This window comes from Micromys minutus (genome assembly GCF_963924665.1).
Source record: "Micromys minutus genome assembly, chromosome: 3".
Classification (NCBI taxonomy): domain Eukaryota; kingdom Metazoa; phylum Chordata; class Mammalia; order Rodentia; family Muridae; genus Micromys; species Micromys minutus.
The window spans coordinates 86304281-86320269 of record NC_137972.1 but is presented as its reverse complement, the minus strand read 5'-3'; the positions used below and the strand labels follow the sequence as shown (position 1 = coordinate 86320269).

The window sequence follows — 15989 nt, the reverse complement described above, 5'->3', positions numbered from 1 at the left end:
ATAATTTGCCCACCCTTCATTTTCTGATGAATTGGATCCCTGCTTAAGGAACTGTATTCTATATAACAAGTTTTCGGCAAGGTAGGTTGGCCAAAGTTCTAGCTCTGGCTGTTCCATGTGTAGGTGTGTACATACATGTGACATGAGCATGGATGTAGCACTTCTCTTACTGTATTGATATGTCTACTTTATTCTCCAGCTAGGCAGTGCTTTAAAGCTCAGGATGTCCTGCTCTGTCTGTAGGTGAAGGTAGGCAGATCCCATCAGCGAGTTTCTGCCCACTGCATACCCCACAGGAACCTTTGAATCGGGTTTGTGCCCACCCTTTGCTGTCCATAACAGAAACCTAGCTCGCACCTTTTCTTTTGAATTCTGGAATCACTGTGGTCAGTTCTTCTGACCTTTCTTTATTTTTTAACCAAAGCAGTTATTCTTAGAAGGAAGTTAAACTGTGTCTGGTTTTGCCTGTAGTGTCATAGTTGTAAAGATAATGTCTCTGGATAGCAGTAAAGCATGAGTCAAGTCAGTTCCCACAGCAGACTGTGCTAGCAGCCAGTGCAGGCACTTCCCTTGACTACCGTTGTCTCCAGTAAAATGAGGATCAGTAGTGGCTGATGGAGAACTGAATAACCACTATGAACTATTTAGTACCCATGGGCTTACTGAGTACATACTGTTTTTGCATGTAAGTAGCTCCTTAGCAATTGTCAATGTTAGGAAGTAGATAAAACTGTTCTTCAATTTTAGAGAAATATGGAGTTTCTTACTTTTACATGCAGTCAGGGAAGTGCTTACACAAGTTGTTTTGAGTCAGCCTGGCCATTGTGTGAGCCTGGTAGCCTGCCGCATGGCTCCCTTTGCCAATTCAGATGCACTGCGTGCTTGACAGTGGCTTCAGACTTTCCCACCTCAGTCCCTTCCTTGTCACTGAAATCTGTGTTCATACATTGTCCCAATTTAGAGTTTGTCATCAGCTTTTCCATGATTTCAATATAGCCATTCATTTCTATCACAAACTTAACAGGCAGGTGCAGGTGGGTGGCAGAGGCTGTTTCTGCACACGTTCTCCAGCGCCCTCTGCTGTGGGAGCTGGAGTGGCCTCTCAGCAAACTGAGCTCAATCTCATTTTCTCTAAAGCCACAAAAGTCTGACACATGTCCTTTATTTGACTTGACGGGCTGTATAGCTTGTTAGCAACAAGCCTTCACTCATAGGAAGAAGCAAGTGGAAGTGCTGCTGACACAGAGCTTCCTGTAGGACTCTCCTCGCTTCAGAAGTAAAGTGTGGGAGCTGGGACGTAGCTCCCCCTGGTGTGCACCGAGCCCTCAGTGCATCCCCCAGTACCACACCCACACAAAAACCAAAGTGGATGTAGTGGTCCACACCTGTTCCCCAGCACTCAGAGAGTGGAAGCAGGAAGATCCGAATTCAAGGCCATCTTCAGCTACACAGCTGAGATCAGTGTAAGCCAGAGAAAACAATTTCCCCCCTCCCTCCACACCACACACACACACACACACACACACACACACACACACACAGCCAAATGCCATGTGAATCCAATTGGTTCTGGTAACAGAAAGTAAAACTATAAACTATCTTCCTAATTATTTTCAAATATTAATGGCTTAAAAAATGCTGCCACATGAACAGGAAAAAGCAGTCTTGTTTGTCTATGAAAGGCTGTTCATGACATAGCCCAGGCCAGTGACACCGTTGCAGGCCTTTGCTGCCATTGCTTGCTCCTCTTCAGGGATGATACAAAAGCTCTTCCATCTCCCAGAGACCATGCGTAACTTGGGAAAGCCACGCTCCTCAAACCTCAGCCCCTGCACCTTCACCATGCCAAGGCCTTCCCGTTGCAGTATAGTATTTTAGTATGGAAAGTTAAACAAAAGGTTCTCCAAATATATTTATTTAATTTTAAAATAGATATATCTTCATTTAATAAAATACATGTTTCGTACAGTGTTTTTTACGAAAGTCTTACCCTAAGGGACCAGCTCAAATGTCTCCTCTTTAGCTCTTATCTGACAAAGTACCTGTGGTTCTCATGTCTGGAGCAGATCACCCCAGCTACACCTGTGTCTTCAGTAAAAGGCCGGGGCAGTAACAGGCAGTATTCTTATGGAAAGCGCTGTTTTTCCTCCAAGAAAGTAATGATAGTAAGGGTGGTATTGTTTTCTCTTTTCATCCTTCCTTTACCTACTGCAGGATGGCTGAATGTTCATGTCTGCCACTTCATTTTATCTGCTAAGTCACATAGCATGCAGTTTCTAAAAAGCCACAGCAGAAATAAGAGTACAAAAAGTTGTGTATTCTGCAAACAGTGGGACCTTGCAGGCCCTCCTGTGTGTCTCCGGCTGTAGTTTGGGTGCGTGCTTCCCGCAGGGCCGTTAAGAACGTAGAAGCAGTGCTTGCTGTGCCCAGGCCTCTCAAGTGCTTCCCCAGCCACCTGTTAGTGCAGCCACTTCCTCTACTGCTCACATCCCCACACACATACCAGGAGCTGAAGTGTGCTGTTCACATGGAAACACCAAGGCCACGGGGCCTGCAGAGGCGACAGCAGGACTCAGCATCCAGCCAGCTTTGTCTCCCTTTGTTGTGCTTATAGCCCTTGGCATTGATTTATTGTTTTTCTGTGTCATTTACCATTTCAGAGTCATAACTTGTCACTTTAAAAACTTATCAGACTGGCCTGCTTAATAAACTTGACAGTGAGCCTTCTGCTCATTGTCTACAGCAGACAGCTAACAACTGGGTTTCATGGTAACTGTAAGAAAAGCAGTTTAGATGTACACCCTCACAAGCTTTGGGGAGAGTGCATTTCTCCTAGTAATCGCAGCAGCCTGGAAAAGCTTTTGAGTTTCAGCACATGAACAGTGGATAGGTGCTGTGCTTCCTGAATTGCTTTGTTTAGAAACACCCCAGTTCCCTCACATTCTCGAAAATGAAACCCTTAAAAACATTGCTCCTAAGAGTAAAACCCTCACAGCTGGTCCGACAGCCTTAGTCTCCCAGAAGCGTAAATGTGTTTGCCCATGCACCACCAGACAGCAGTCCTCGAGTGAGTGTCCTCCATGAAAGCAGACTGCCACCACACTCGTGTGTTCACAGCTTGTGCATGCATGCTTCTCAACACTCTGAGCTCCATTGTGTGGGATTGCCTGAGCGCATGAGGCTGCCAGAGTGTGTCACCTCCTTATTTTAAGAAAGAGAAACATAGTTTCAAATGCCAGGTGTCGGATTCCAGGCAGAAGTCCTGCAGTCCTTGCTCTGATCCTGACCCTGCCGTGGCTTTTCGTGCTGAGCTGTCTTCAGTTTGAATCAGTAATTCTCAGTTGATATTAGGATTTGCTTCCTTTTGTTCACTTAGGATATATATACAAAGACAGTAGCAACCAAAAATAGAGGTACCTCATTAAAACATAAGCTTTGTGACACAGAAATGGTCAGTACGGCGCACATACTCAGGAGGCTGATGGGTAAACAAAGTAATCGAAGCACACTTGATCCCCTCCTGCTCATCACACTGCTTGTTTCTGTCTTTTAGGAGTCTTCTGAAGTCTGTCGAAGAGGAATTACATCAGCGGTAATTACAGCTTTTAATTAAGCTTGAAGTACGTTAAGTCAGAGCGAGATAAGTCATTCCCCTTGTCTGTCGCGTCTATCACGTGCCGTCTGTTAGTTTGAGTTGTCAGTCTGTCCTAGAAAGATGCAGGCGTTCCTCCTGAATCCGCTGCAGCTCCTCTAAGGCCCGCCATCTAACTGTGCTCTTCTCTCTCTAGAGGACACGTGGCCCACTTAGAAGATGACGAAGGGGATGATGATGACTCTAAACAGTAAGCTCTGTTGCTCTTTGTTGGTTAAATGATGTCATTGGACCTGGTGGTGTAGTCCTAGCAGCTCAGCAGTGATTCTGATGTAAGCAGCATGTTATGTAGGCCGTAGCAGTCTCTGTGCTGTCGTCTTCTGTTCATGTGGATGAGTCTCTTTCCGGTTGGGCTAACGATCTGAGTAGGTTAGACAGAAACTTAATGACCTCCTAAAAGTATAACAAATCAGGAATTCTCTCATCAATGTGTAAATCTAAGGAGATAAAAGTCAGTCTACAACGCTAACTGAAGAAATAGTATTGGGAAAGAAAAATGTCATCAAAGAACATTGTAATTTAGACTGTTTATTAGTTACTCTTTCATCACTGTGATCTAACAGCTGACAGAAAAAGGAACATAAGGAAGGGGGTCTGCCGTGTCGCACAGTTAGGGAAGGGTGGGGCACAGTTAGGGAAGGAGGTCTGTTGTGGCGCATGGTTTCAGAGAATAAGGTTGGTCACAGGGGGAATGACATGGTGGCTCAAGCAGTGTAGTCTGTGGCGGTAGGGGCTTGCAGCTCTGCACTGTTATGAGGTACTGACCAGGAAGCAGAGCTTGAACTGGGAAGAAGATTCAGTTAGGCTGCTTTTAGCAACCTCCATCACCGGTGCACCAGGCCTGGACAGCAACTAGGGGTTAAGAGCCCAGCAGGAGCCCTTTGGGAAAGGTCTACATAGAACCTTGTCAGTCAGTGCTGGTAACTGCTGTCACTGTAAAGCCTGGTTAGTGTTCATCTGATGTGTCCAAATAAAATAAATGCTTTGGACATAACTCTTAAGTTCATTGGAAGGGATAAGGCTCTTTGTGTAATGCAGTTTAACAGTAGACAACAGCACCAGTCTCAGAGCACCAGACTGACAGGCACAGAGAATTATTGTGACCCTGGGTGGCATCGCTTTGTCTCTGTTGGCTTAAGAAAAATGTTGTGCTTGATCATCTTTAGTGAATCTCAGCTTTATTGAGATTCTGCCTGTCATTTCATAGAGTGTATGTATGTATGTATGTATGTATGTATGTATGTATAGTTTCATTAAAGATGTGTCATATCTATTGGTAGCAAAAATGAAAGGTTAGTATTAATTATCACCCTGACCGATCCAGAATCGAGTGTCAGACAGGCCTCTGGGTATGCCTGTGGTACATTATCTTGATTGGATTAGCTGGTGTGAAGACCCTCTAAGTGTGGGTGAGAGGACCCTGGACTGTAAAATGGAGGGAGTAAGTGAGCTGAGCTGAGCACTGAATGTGTGAGCAGGGTTTCAAGTTCAAGCTGCCGTGATAGAAGGCACCTTGAGCTGGAGCAGGAGTGAGCCCTTTGTCCCCTACATCGGTTTTGTCAGAACTCTATCCTTGTAGTAGGAGAGACCAAGACACTGCTGTGTGCAGTATTTCTGTTACAAACAGCCCAGCCCAATAGCTGCCTATCTCCCTATTTACCTTCTGGTGCAAATAAAAAGGAGTTGTGACCATCTTTCTATCTGGATCCCATACTGCATTGGAAACCAAGAAAATGTATATCTACCCACTTCTAAATGTTTCATTCAGTAGAATTTGGACATTTTACAAAAATATTCTGGAAAAAAAAACTCATGAACCCAGAAAACAGTATTTGTCTCTGAAGGCTTTTCTTCTATGTCTTTGAAAAATAATTGTGTTTAATGATTCAGTTGTCAAATGCAGAGTTCTGACTTTATATTTTCTGTGTTTTAGTTCAACCATGAAAGCAAAAGTCCCGCCTCCTCTGCCACCAAAGGTAGCCGCGCCTCCTTCCTGTGAGCTCTCCGAGCCTCTCCTACCAGTGCTCTCAGTTAACATAGGCTTCTATTTCCATCCACAAGGAAAAATGAAGAGTTGACATTATTACCTAAGAACATAATTCCACTTTTGCCTTTTTAAAAGTGATGACTCAGTGCTGATTTAAGTAACACATCTTAAATATTTATACTTTGAAATAATCTCTAGATTAATGTTATTTCCACCTAGCTAGAAATCTTACATTTTCGTAAAATTTTTTTTCTTAAAAAAATCTATGTACCTTCTATTGATCACTGAGAGTGGACAAAGGATAAACTACCATCACAGACATTTAATTTTTAGAAAAGAATTGTAAATGAAAAATACAAAAATAAGACAGCAGCTTTGGAAAACAGTTTAATGACAAACCTCCTTCTTTCCTTGGCTACACTGGGAGTCAAACCTGGGTTCCTTCTGCATGCCAGGCAAGCACTGTGCTAACAAAGTCATCATGGGTAGTTGTCTTAGTTAGGGTTTGATTGCTGTGAACAGACACCATGACCAAGGCAAGTCTTATAAATAACATTTAATTGAGGCTGACTTACAGGTTCAGAGGTTCAATCCAGTATCATCAAGACAAGAGCATGGCAGCATCCAGGCAGGCATGGTACAGGAGGAGCTGAGAGTTCTACATTTTTATCCAAAGGAAGCCAGGAACAGACTGAGCAACCTCAGGCAGCTAGGAGGGTCTCCAAGCCCAGCCCCATAGTGACACACTTCCTCCAAAAAGGCCACACCTTCTCCTAGTGCCACTCCCTGGGCCAAACATATGCAAACTGTCACAGTAGTAAAGTAATCCCAGCATGCAGTGAGCATGGAAACGGCATCTGCAGACTCTAAGGATAAAACAAGGGGGCACAGTAGCAGTGTACATTTATCTCACGGGTTGATACTCATAAAAAATTTCAGTTATAAAATGAGTTGTATTGTAGTTTGAGTCAGAGCCATGCCAGTCTTGGCTTCTATTTTATTTTCATCGAATTACTGAGAAAATCTCAGTCCTTACAGATGAAAGGTGCTGCACTTGCTTGTAAAGATTGCTTTGGTTGGCACCTTAAGGGCAAACTTGGAAGAATGTATAAATTCTGCAAACCTTTAGCTGTGGGAGGTATCTCCCCTGCCTCACAGTCTCCCAGGCATCCTGTCTTACTGTGCTAGTGGGCACCAGTATATGAGCATTCTGATGGCTTCTTTCCATCCTCCCTAATCTGAAAGATAACGCTTTAACATATGTGAGGGACAGTTTAGATTAACCCAACAAGTAGTGATGAGGTTCGGTACTTCAAAGAGATGCTGTTGAGTTGGAGTGTGATCAGAAAGGCAAGGATGCGTACTTGGGAAGGGTTCTGAGACACTGATAGAAGGGAATAGCAACTAAGTCATACCCCTTCCATGGCTTCAAAGCCGACACGCTTTAGTGTGCACCTTTAAGATAATGTCTAAGTAATAAGATACCCTGAATCTTAAATGCCCTTGACACTCCTCTAGTGAACACACTTTGAAAGTCGCTGATACATAGTATTTGCTTCGGGAAAGTGATCTTATATCCAATCACTGATTTCCTTTTCTGTGTTATTTCAGCCTAAGTCCATCTTCGTGCCGCAGGATACACATTCTGCTGAGGACGGTAATCAAGGAACAATCAAGAGATGTCCCTCATCAGGGAGCCCGGCAAAGCCATCCCACGTTCCACCTAGACCACCTCCCCCTAGGTTACCTCCCCAGAAGCCTGCTGCTTTAGGTGAGGGTGGAGGACAGTTCAGTCTCTCCCGGGGCTTGTGTAAGAAGTGAAGGGTACTGAACACGAGATGACTGCAGGACTGCAGTCCTTTGGGGAGGAGGTATCAAGAGCAATGGTTCTTAGACCTGCCCTCTGCTCCTGCTTCACAGTGCTTTCTCTGACAGGGCCCCTTGTGCACAGCCTGGCACAGTTACCCCTGTGATGTTCATGTGTGCTCTTCGCATGCACACCTGATGTCAGTAGAGGCCAGAAGAGGGCGTCCGATCTGGTAGAACTGGAATTACAGCAGCCAAACCAGTGCTAAGACATGAACCTGGGTCCCTGGAAAGAGCAGCGAGTGCATTTAACAGCTGAGGCATCTGCACAGCAAGCCCCACGTGCCCTCTCACTGGGGGGCTGCTGCCTGCTGTGTCTCTGAGCAAACGTGTTGTGCGTGCTACTTTCATTTTAGGAATATAAAGCTGTTTCGTTTTTACTCCTTAATCTTAGTCAGTCTCTTTTAGAAGAATGATTGATATTGTAGATATTGTCTATAAATTAGTAGTAGAAGGTGCTGTTTAATAACTGAAGTTTCCTCTTGTCCAGAGAAACTTTTTAAAAGAGTTGTTACCATTTCTTGATAACTATTTGTAATATGAATTGTGCATTCCTTAAAAGTAATTATGAATTTACAATTTTTCTCTTTTTAATGAAATAAATGTTAACTCAGAGCTGAATTTAAATTTACCCAATATGCCAAAAAAAGGACTTAACTAGAAGAACATATACAACACTTCAGGGATGATGTTCTTAATGGGAGATATCAAATTCAGAATGAACCTTTCCTATTTAATAATTTTTAATTATTGAAATTTTTCATTAAAAATCGTTCTTTTGGGATAGAGGGATGACTCAGTGGTTAAGAGCACTGACTGCTCTTTCAGAGGTGCTGAGTTCAATTCCCAGCAACCACATGGTGGCTCACAACCATCTGTAATGAGATCTGATGCCCTCTTCTGATATGTCTGGAGACAGCTACAGTGTGCTCACATAAATAAAAATAAATCTTTTTTTATTTTTTAAACATTTGAAAAAATTGTCTTTTCACAATATTTTAAAACATTTTATTGAAGGAAACGGAGTGAACTCCTTCCAGCTAAATGGTGAACGAGACGGATCATTGTATCAGCAACAGAGCGAGCAAAGAGGCACAAACCTTTCCAGAAAAGAGAAGAAGGATGTACCGGTAAGTGTTGGTGTCTGCACACTCACACTGGGTTCTTTTCACTATGCAGCAGTCACACTTAGAAGGACTGAAACCAAAGGAGTTGTGTATTTCATACCTACTATGTTGATATTTTAGTCTGTGCTGGTTGTAGTGATGGTGTTTTACTTGAATCGTAATGGTGCCTTTGCTATAGAAAATAGACAGTCACCTAGGGAAAGGATGTGCACCAAACTGGTTTGGGAGAACAGTAACTCTGGGAAGAACATGGGAAAATCAAAAATAGCTGTTGTTTTAATTTATGGTAATATTCTGCTTGTGTATTTTATCCAAAGAAATGTTTGAAATACAGTATTTTTCTTGCCAAATAGGAGCAAAAAAGTTATATAACACTGTATTCCTTTTCTAGAAGCCAATTAGTAATGGTCTTCCCCCAACACCTAAAGTGCATGTAAGTACTCAGTATCAAATAACTGATTTTTCAAACTAAGTACAGTGAGAATTGTTTCAGTGTGTGTTGGATTGTGTCTGCCGGCTCCCTACTGCCCCCAGTCCTGATATGATGACAGGCACCACCACAGTCACACTCAGTCTTTCCTCATATTTCAGAAGAGAACTTTACATGTGTGTGCATGTATATTTGTGCATTGTGCCCGTGCATGCATGTGTGTATGTGTGTGTGTGTGCCTTCACATATATGTGAAAGTGTATGTGTGCTTCTGTCACAGCACATTTGTGGTGGTCACAGAACCACTTTTTGGAATGAGTCTTGTCCCACCATGTGGGGTCCAGGGGTGGAACGCAGGTCAGGCTTGGAGGCAAATGCCTTTGCTTGCTGAGCCATCTACCTGTCCTCAGATGCCCCTGTAGAGTCTCTATATTCTGAATTTAATGTGTGGGTTTTAAATCACCCCTGCGTTTTTTCAGTTTACAATACCAAATTCAATGACGTTGTTGTTGAGGGTTGTTTTGGGTTTTTTTGGGTGTTTTTTTTTTTTTTTTTTTTTTTTGTGGTGATAGTGGGTTTGTTTGTTTCCTTATTTGGTTGGTTTGGTTTTTAGTTTGTTGTTATTGGTTTTGGGGGGATTGTTTTGTTGTTGTCTATTGCTTGTTTTTAAGACATGGTCTCCCTGTGAAGTCCTAGAACTCCCTCTGTAGACCAGGCTGGCCTCAACTAACAAATTAGCAAAGATCTGCCTGCCTCTGCTCCCAAGGACTAGAGTTAAAGGCAAGCCTGGCCTCAAAGATGACATCTTATCATAAAACCAACAAGAACATTTCCTTTGTGGAGAGTATTATTTTCTTCTTACCTAAGAACATTATGTTGTTTTGATAAAGCGTTCTGATTTGTACTGACAAGATTTTTATTATACGGAATTGATTATCGGGACTGACTTATTTATTTTGAAATGACATAGGAAATAAGTATGAGATTTTTTTTTTCTCTCCAGTAAGAAACTTTGTGTGTGACTATCAAAAAGTTTATTATGAGTGTTCAAAGAAAAACTAGATGGATGACTGGCTGACACATTTATCCCTATAAATCAGAAGTGATCTTAATTTTAGTGTCCCCTCTGGTCTCCTATAGAGTTAATTTATGCCTTTTATGTTAGGGACGTTGTCTGTCACTGTTGTGTTGACGAGTCCTTATTTTTTTCAGATGGGAGCGTGTTTTTCAAAGGTCTTTAATGGATGTCCCTTGAAAATCCACTGTGCCACGTCTTGGATAAATCCAGACACAAGAGGTATCACCACAGTTCCTGCTGTTTTTTTTTTTTTTTTTTTTTTTTTTTTTTATGTTCATTGGTGTTTTGCTTATTGTGGTGAGGGTGTTGGGTTGGGTCCCCTGGAACTGGAGTTAAGGGCAGATGTGAGCTGCTGTGTGGTTGCTGGGAATGGGATGCAGGACCTCTGGAAGAGCAGCGACAGTATTTTAAACGTATTTCATTGAAGGAAGTGGAGCTCCTAATTGCTGACCCATCCGTCTCTCCAGCCCTTCAGTGCAGCTCCGAGTTTCATTTGACTCATTTTCTGAGTGTCTTTCTCTGAGAGTTTTGCTGTTTTCTATAAATTTAAGGTAAATGTATTTATCTGTACTCTCCTTGTAGTTTGATGCACAGTTAGCTCATTGGACTTGCCTAACAGTCGAGGTATCCGGCCTCTCTCTTACTTCCTGCAGACATGGTTCCTCTGCTACTGCCCAGTGTGCTTACCCTCTGGCATGACTGAAGTGACCTGGCTATTAGATAGGCAGAGTCTAGTGACTGTCTTAGAGGAACTGTGAGTGGTAAAGGGTAATTTGGAGTAATTAGGAACTAAGTAAGGATCCCTGCATCCCTGCGTCCCTGCACTCTCTTTGGCTTGTGAAGTACAGTCATAGCCAACATTCCTACATGGATGTGCATAATAAGACACACATGCTTATTCTTCTAAAAGTCCAAGCTCCGTATTTTGATTTGACACTGAGATTCACTGCTCCACAGGCAGCTGGAGGCTGAGCACTTTGGTTTAAACCCACTGCTGTCTGACCACAGCACCAATACCAGCACCAGTCCTAACCAACCTAAACCAAACCAACCAGCACCAAACCTAAACCAACCCTGCACAAGTTAGCAGTTCTCATGTGTTCTAAGTTATTCTTAGCATACTTCAGCTCAGCTAGAGAAGATCAGAATGAATTCCTTTTTATATCTTAAAAGCAATCAGATGGGATGCTGGCTACATTCCTCTTATCATCTAGAAAATGTAGCCTCACAGATACCCAGGCTTTAATTTTTTATTTATCTTTATGTGCATGGGTGGTTTTGCTTGTATGTATACCTGTGTGAGGATGTTGGGTCCCTTGGAACAGGAGTTATAGACAGGTGTGAGCTGCCAAGTGGATGCTGGGAATTCAACAGTGTTCAGGTCCTAGTTAGGGTTGGTGGTTTGGTTTGGTTTTAGACCAGGTCTTTAGCCCAGGCTGGCTCAAACCCTCCTGTCTAGTCAGGTATGATCATGAACTTCTGGTCCACTTGTGCTGTGGACCTCCCAAGTGCTATGATTACATGCCTATGCCACCAGGGCCTGTCTTGTGAGCTCCATCCTCAGCATCTATTTCATTTAGTTTATTTTCTCTGCCTTTGAAGTCCCAGATTCTGTTTTTATGTTAATGCTTACAGTAATGAGTAAAAATATAGTAGACTCAGTCACCATTCTATTGCTGAGAAGAGATACTGTGACCACAATTCTTATAAAAGAAAGCACTTAATTGGAGGCTTGCTTACAGTTTCGGAGGTTTAAATTGTTGTTATGATGAGGAGCATGTCAGCATGCAGGGTAGCGTAGCAGTAGCTGAGAAATGCATCCTGATCCTGGCCAGGAGAGAGCCACCCAGCATAGGATTCTGAAACCTCATAGTGCACGCTTCCTTCAACTAGTCCTCACCTCCTAATCCTTCTAATCCTTTGAAACCGTCCCTCTCCCTGGTGACTACACATCCAAATATGTCTACAGAGGCCTATGGAGGCCATTCTAATTCATGTCACCACATATGTAAAAATAATTTTTAATTTGAGTTCATTTTTAGTTTTTACGTTTTGTTGCTTATACATGATCCTCTCTGGGAACTTTTTTAGAAAAGTCCCTGCAGACTCTGGCAGCCAGCCACACCCTCTAGTGAGGGGTCTAGCATCCCATTCCTCCAGCCTCCTCGCTGTTCTAGGATAACATCTGTGTACAGCTTAGGTTACGAGGGTCTAATTCCACTTTGTAGTAAAACTTTAAAAATCACAATTTTTTTCAGGGCTAACACGTATTTACTAAATTTTAGTTTGGTGTAAACCTTTAAAGTCTCTTGTTTATTAAAGTCAATTAATGAAGTCTCTGTTATTTCAGACCAGTACTTGATATTTGGTGCTGAAGAGGGCATTTATACTCTTAATCTCAATGAACTTCATGAAACATCAATGGAACAGGTAACTATTGTCTATATTTCTCTCTTGTTATTTAAGTAGGCATTAGAAATAAGTTTGAGTTATGATTGGCACCTCTTCTATTTGTAAAACATCCACGGAGCATCTGCTACATACTGAAGAAGGCCAGTTTCCGTTCCTCCCCTTGGGAAGCTTACACTATTAGTGAGAGGCAGACTCTGGCACTCACACTTGGGTAGCTCTCTGAAGTTGAGTGTGGGATGTAGGCCACAGGGGCAAATGTTGCACCTGTCAAACAAAAGGCTCCCTACAGAAGTGTCACGGCTCTGCTGTGGCCAGGTGAGGTTTCCCAGAGAAAGTTCTGCTCAGAGAGGCTTCCTGGCAGTCAGGAGGCAAGGAAGACCACAGAGTTGTACAGCACAGAAAACCTCACACAAGAGATTTGTTGTGAGGGGAAAACCCAGAAGAGAAAAAGCAGGAAACTGAGCAGAAGACAGGGCTTATATAGGATTTGGGGATGGCGGTGGGGGTGGAAATCCGGGGTGGCCTGGGATTGGAGGGATTGTGTGGCCTGGTTTTGAAGTTCAGGGATTGGTGGGTTTGGTGACTTTCTCTGGCAAGCTCAGGGATTGGTGGGTTTTTTTGGCCCTTTCGACCTATAAGCAGAAGCTTCTGTGAGAGGTGTAAAAGGTCCTTTTGGGTGGAGCTTAAGTGACAGATGGACAAGGGGGATTGGGATGGAGCTGTGACATTGTGTGGCATCTGGGGAGCAGTGATTGGACAGTTTGGAATCCAGAATAATAACAGTAGATTGCCAAACCCCAGAGCTTTTTATACTCAGCTAGTGGTCAGAACTGTGTTTTAGAAATATATGTTTGTGGATTAGTGGGAGACCAAGAGACTGTAGGCAAAGGGTAAAGATATGTTAAGTTTAGACAGAAGGCTGGAGAGATGGCTCAGTGGTTAGGAGCAGTTGCTACACAGTTGTGAACACTGGCGTCCAGATCTGCATGCCCACATTAACAAGCCAGACCCCTCATAAATACCTGGGACTCCATCCCCAAGGGATCTCTTCTGTCTTCTGTGCACACAAGTGAATGCCCACCAATATACACTCACATACACCTGTAGAAACACAGACACATAATGCACAAAAACCTGACACATTAATTAGTACAATATGTTTTAAGATGCATGGTTTGGATTAAAAGCACTTGCTGATGTTGCGAAGGGTCTGGGATTGTTTCCCAGCACAACATGATGGCTCGCAATCATATGTAATGCCAGTTCCATGGAAAACAGTGCCTTCTTATGGCCTCCCCAGCACCAGGCCTGCAAGTGGCATGCATACATCCAGGCAGGCAGAGACTCGTACACATACAGTTCTTAAATAATTTAATGAAAGGATTGTTGCCATACCCCTTTCCATTCACGTTCAGTCCCACGGATTGAACACAGTTGAGGTGAAAGGAGAGAGCTGACTTCACACAGGTGACCTCTGACTTCCATGGGATGTATACCATGTACATACATCACATACGCACACGTGCAAACTATATGACAGCAAATTATTGAAAAAGAAAAAAATACAGAGATGGAAACACTTTTGACTCAAGAACACTAAACAATACGCAGAACTGGTAATAGTGATGTTGATATTAATAATAAAGGTCTGTGTAAAGTTAACGTGAAGTCAGGGGCCGTCGCTGGCAGAGCTCTTGCCTAGCATGTACAGGGCCTTGGGTTCAAACCTCAGTATTGCCCAAAAGAAAAAGGATGCTGGCCCATGCACAGTGCTTACACCATTGTTTCCTCTTCAAACGCCTCTGAGGGCTACGTGCTACTTAGACTTTTTTTTTTCTTTTTTTGAGGGCTGTGACCAAATTCCTAAGGCTTTGCACATCCTAGGCAGAGGTTGACCACTGAGCTACACCCTCAACGCCCCTCAGCCTTTTTAATTTTCCAAACATTTTATGAACATGAGTGTCTTTCCTATATGTCTGTCTGTGCACTGTGGGTGTGCCTGGAGCCCACAGAGGCCAGGAAAGGATGTTGGAACCCCCAAACTAGAGTTACAGATGGTTCCAAGTTGCTGTGCGGGAGTTAAGAGTCATGCCCAAGTCCTTCTCAAGAGAAGCCAGTGCTCCAACCACTGAGCCACCTCTGCAGCTCCATATTCTCCATCCTCAAGATAAGATCACAATATTAAAATTACATATTTTATTAAAAATAAAATAAGACAGTAAAAAATGCAAAGTTAAGTTAACTAAAGTCACATAGTACTCAAGAAAGTACAGATCTAAGCAAAATATTGAATGTGCCCTTCTTAACTAGTATATTCTTTTTTAAAACTGAATGTTACGCAGAACCTAGCTTACTAAAGGAAGCACCGATGATCTAGAAAATCTTTAGTACTTTTTAAGGTGGTTAAAAGAAATCCAAAATGAGATTCAACACTTGCCTAAAACTAACTGTAAATGCGGCCATTGCCCTGTGCTGAACACATGGAAGGCTCCTGTGCTTTGTCCTGGAACTCTACGTGACTGTAGTGACAGCTACAGAGCTCAGTCCTGTGTTTGACGCTGACAGAGGACGAAGTCTGTGCTCGTGTAGAAATGACCCAGGCCAACACTGATGAAATGGCTCCTGCTGCTGTCATCTAGAGTCATAGCCCGACCTGCCTCCTGTCCTCGGGGTAGCCAGTAAATCCCCACATTGGTTACAGCTTTTTAATGAAAAGCATGAAGAAGAAGCTCTGTGTTGAAGTCTGAATTTAAGATAGTGCAGCATCCATAGTTTTTGGAGTTTCATAAGTGCACATCCCAAATACGGGAAATGCAAGCCTTCCGCTTGATTTCATTTACTTGGATTTTATTGATAAGGATTTTACTTGTTTCTCCCTTCTGTTACATTCTGTTGTGATTGGTGTCTTAGTGAAGTAGACTTTACTAAGTCCCAGCTGTTTCACCACCTCCGTTCATCCTGCTCCCTGCCCTCATCCCAGTCCATTTTGGAAAGGCTCATAACAACTAGCAGAGCACGCCCCGCAGACGAGCTTGTTAAGTCAGGACACAGTTACACCCTTGAGTGGCTCTCGGTTGCTAGCTGCTGGCCAGGTGCAGTGTTTGGCCCGTATTCAGGACAGGGGACTGGCATTTCTAACACAGGCCCAGCTCCTGCTGACGCTGCAGGCCCTGCGGCCACTGTGCCGAGCACTGGTGCTTGGTGAACCGTCTCCCTCAGACCTGCTATTTTCTGTCTTTAAAGTGCATTGACTTGCTTTCCTTTGCCCCAGTACTCAAACATCAGGCTTCCTGAGCTGTTCCACACTGCATAGGCAGATGGGTTCTTACATCTCCTCTCAACTTCCATGTGCCACACTCAGCTTTTGCAGTGTGCAAGTCTTCGTCGTGGTCCTTCTCGGCCTTTCTCCTGTGCAGACCTAGTTGTCAGCATCTCTT

At 43.3% G+C, this 15989-nt stretch overlaps 1 protein-coding gene across 2 annotated transcripts in view; it reads left to right on the top strand.

Moving 5' to 3' along the window:
- MAP4K3 (mitogen-activated protein kinase kinase kinase kinase 3) overlaps positions 1–15989 on the top strand; it is a 131806-nt gene that overhangs the window by 94631 nt on the left and 21186 nt on the right. For both annotated transcript variants that reach the window (XM_080914393.1, XM_080914392.1), the window contains 8 exons: positions 3554–3592; positions 3789–3842; positions 5586–5628; positions 7251–7410; positions 8523–8635; positions 9024–9065; positions 10275–10359; positions 12491–12570. In XM_080914393.1, the coding sequence (XP_080770519.1) occupies positions 3554–3592; positions 3789–3842; positions 5586–5628; positions 7251–7410; positions 8523–8635; positions 9024–9065; positions 10275–10359; positions 12491–12570 (616 nt within the window). The remainder of the gene's footprint in view (positions 1–3553; positions 3593–3788; positions 3843–5585; positions 5629–7250; positions 7411–8522; positions 8636–9023; positions 9066–10274; positions 10360–12490; positions 12571–15989) is intronic.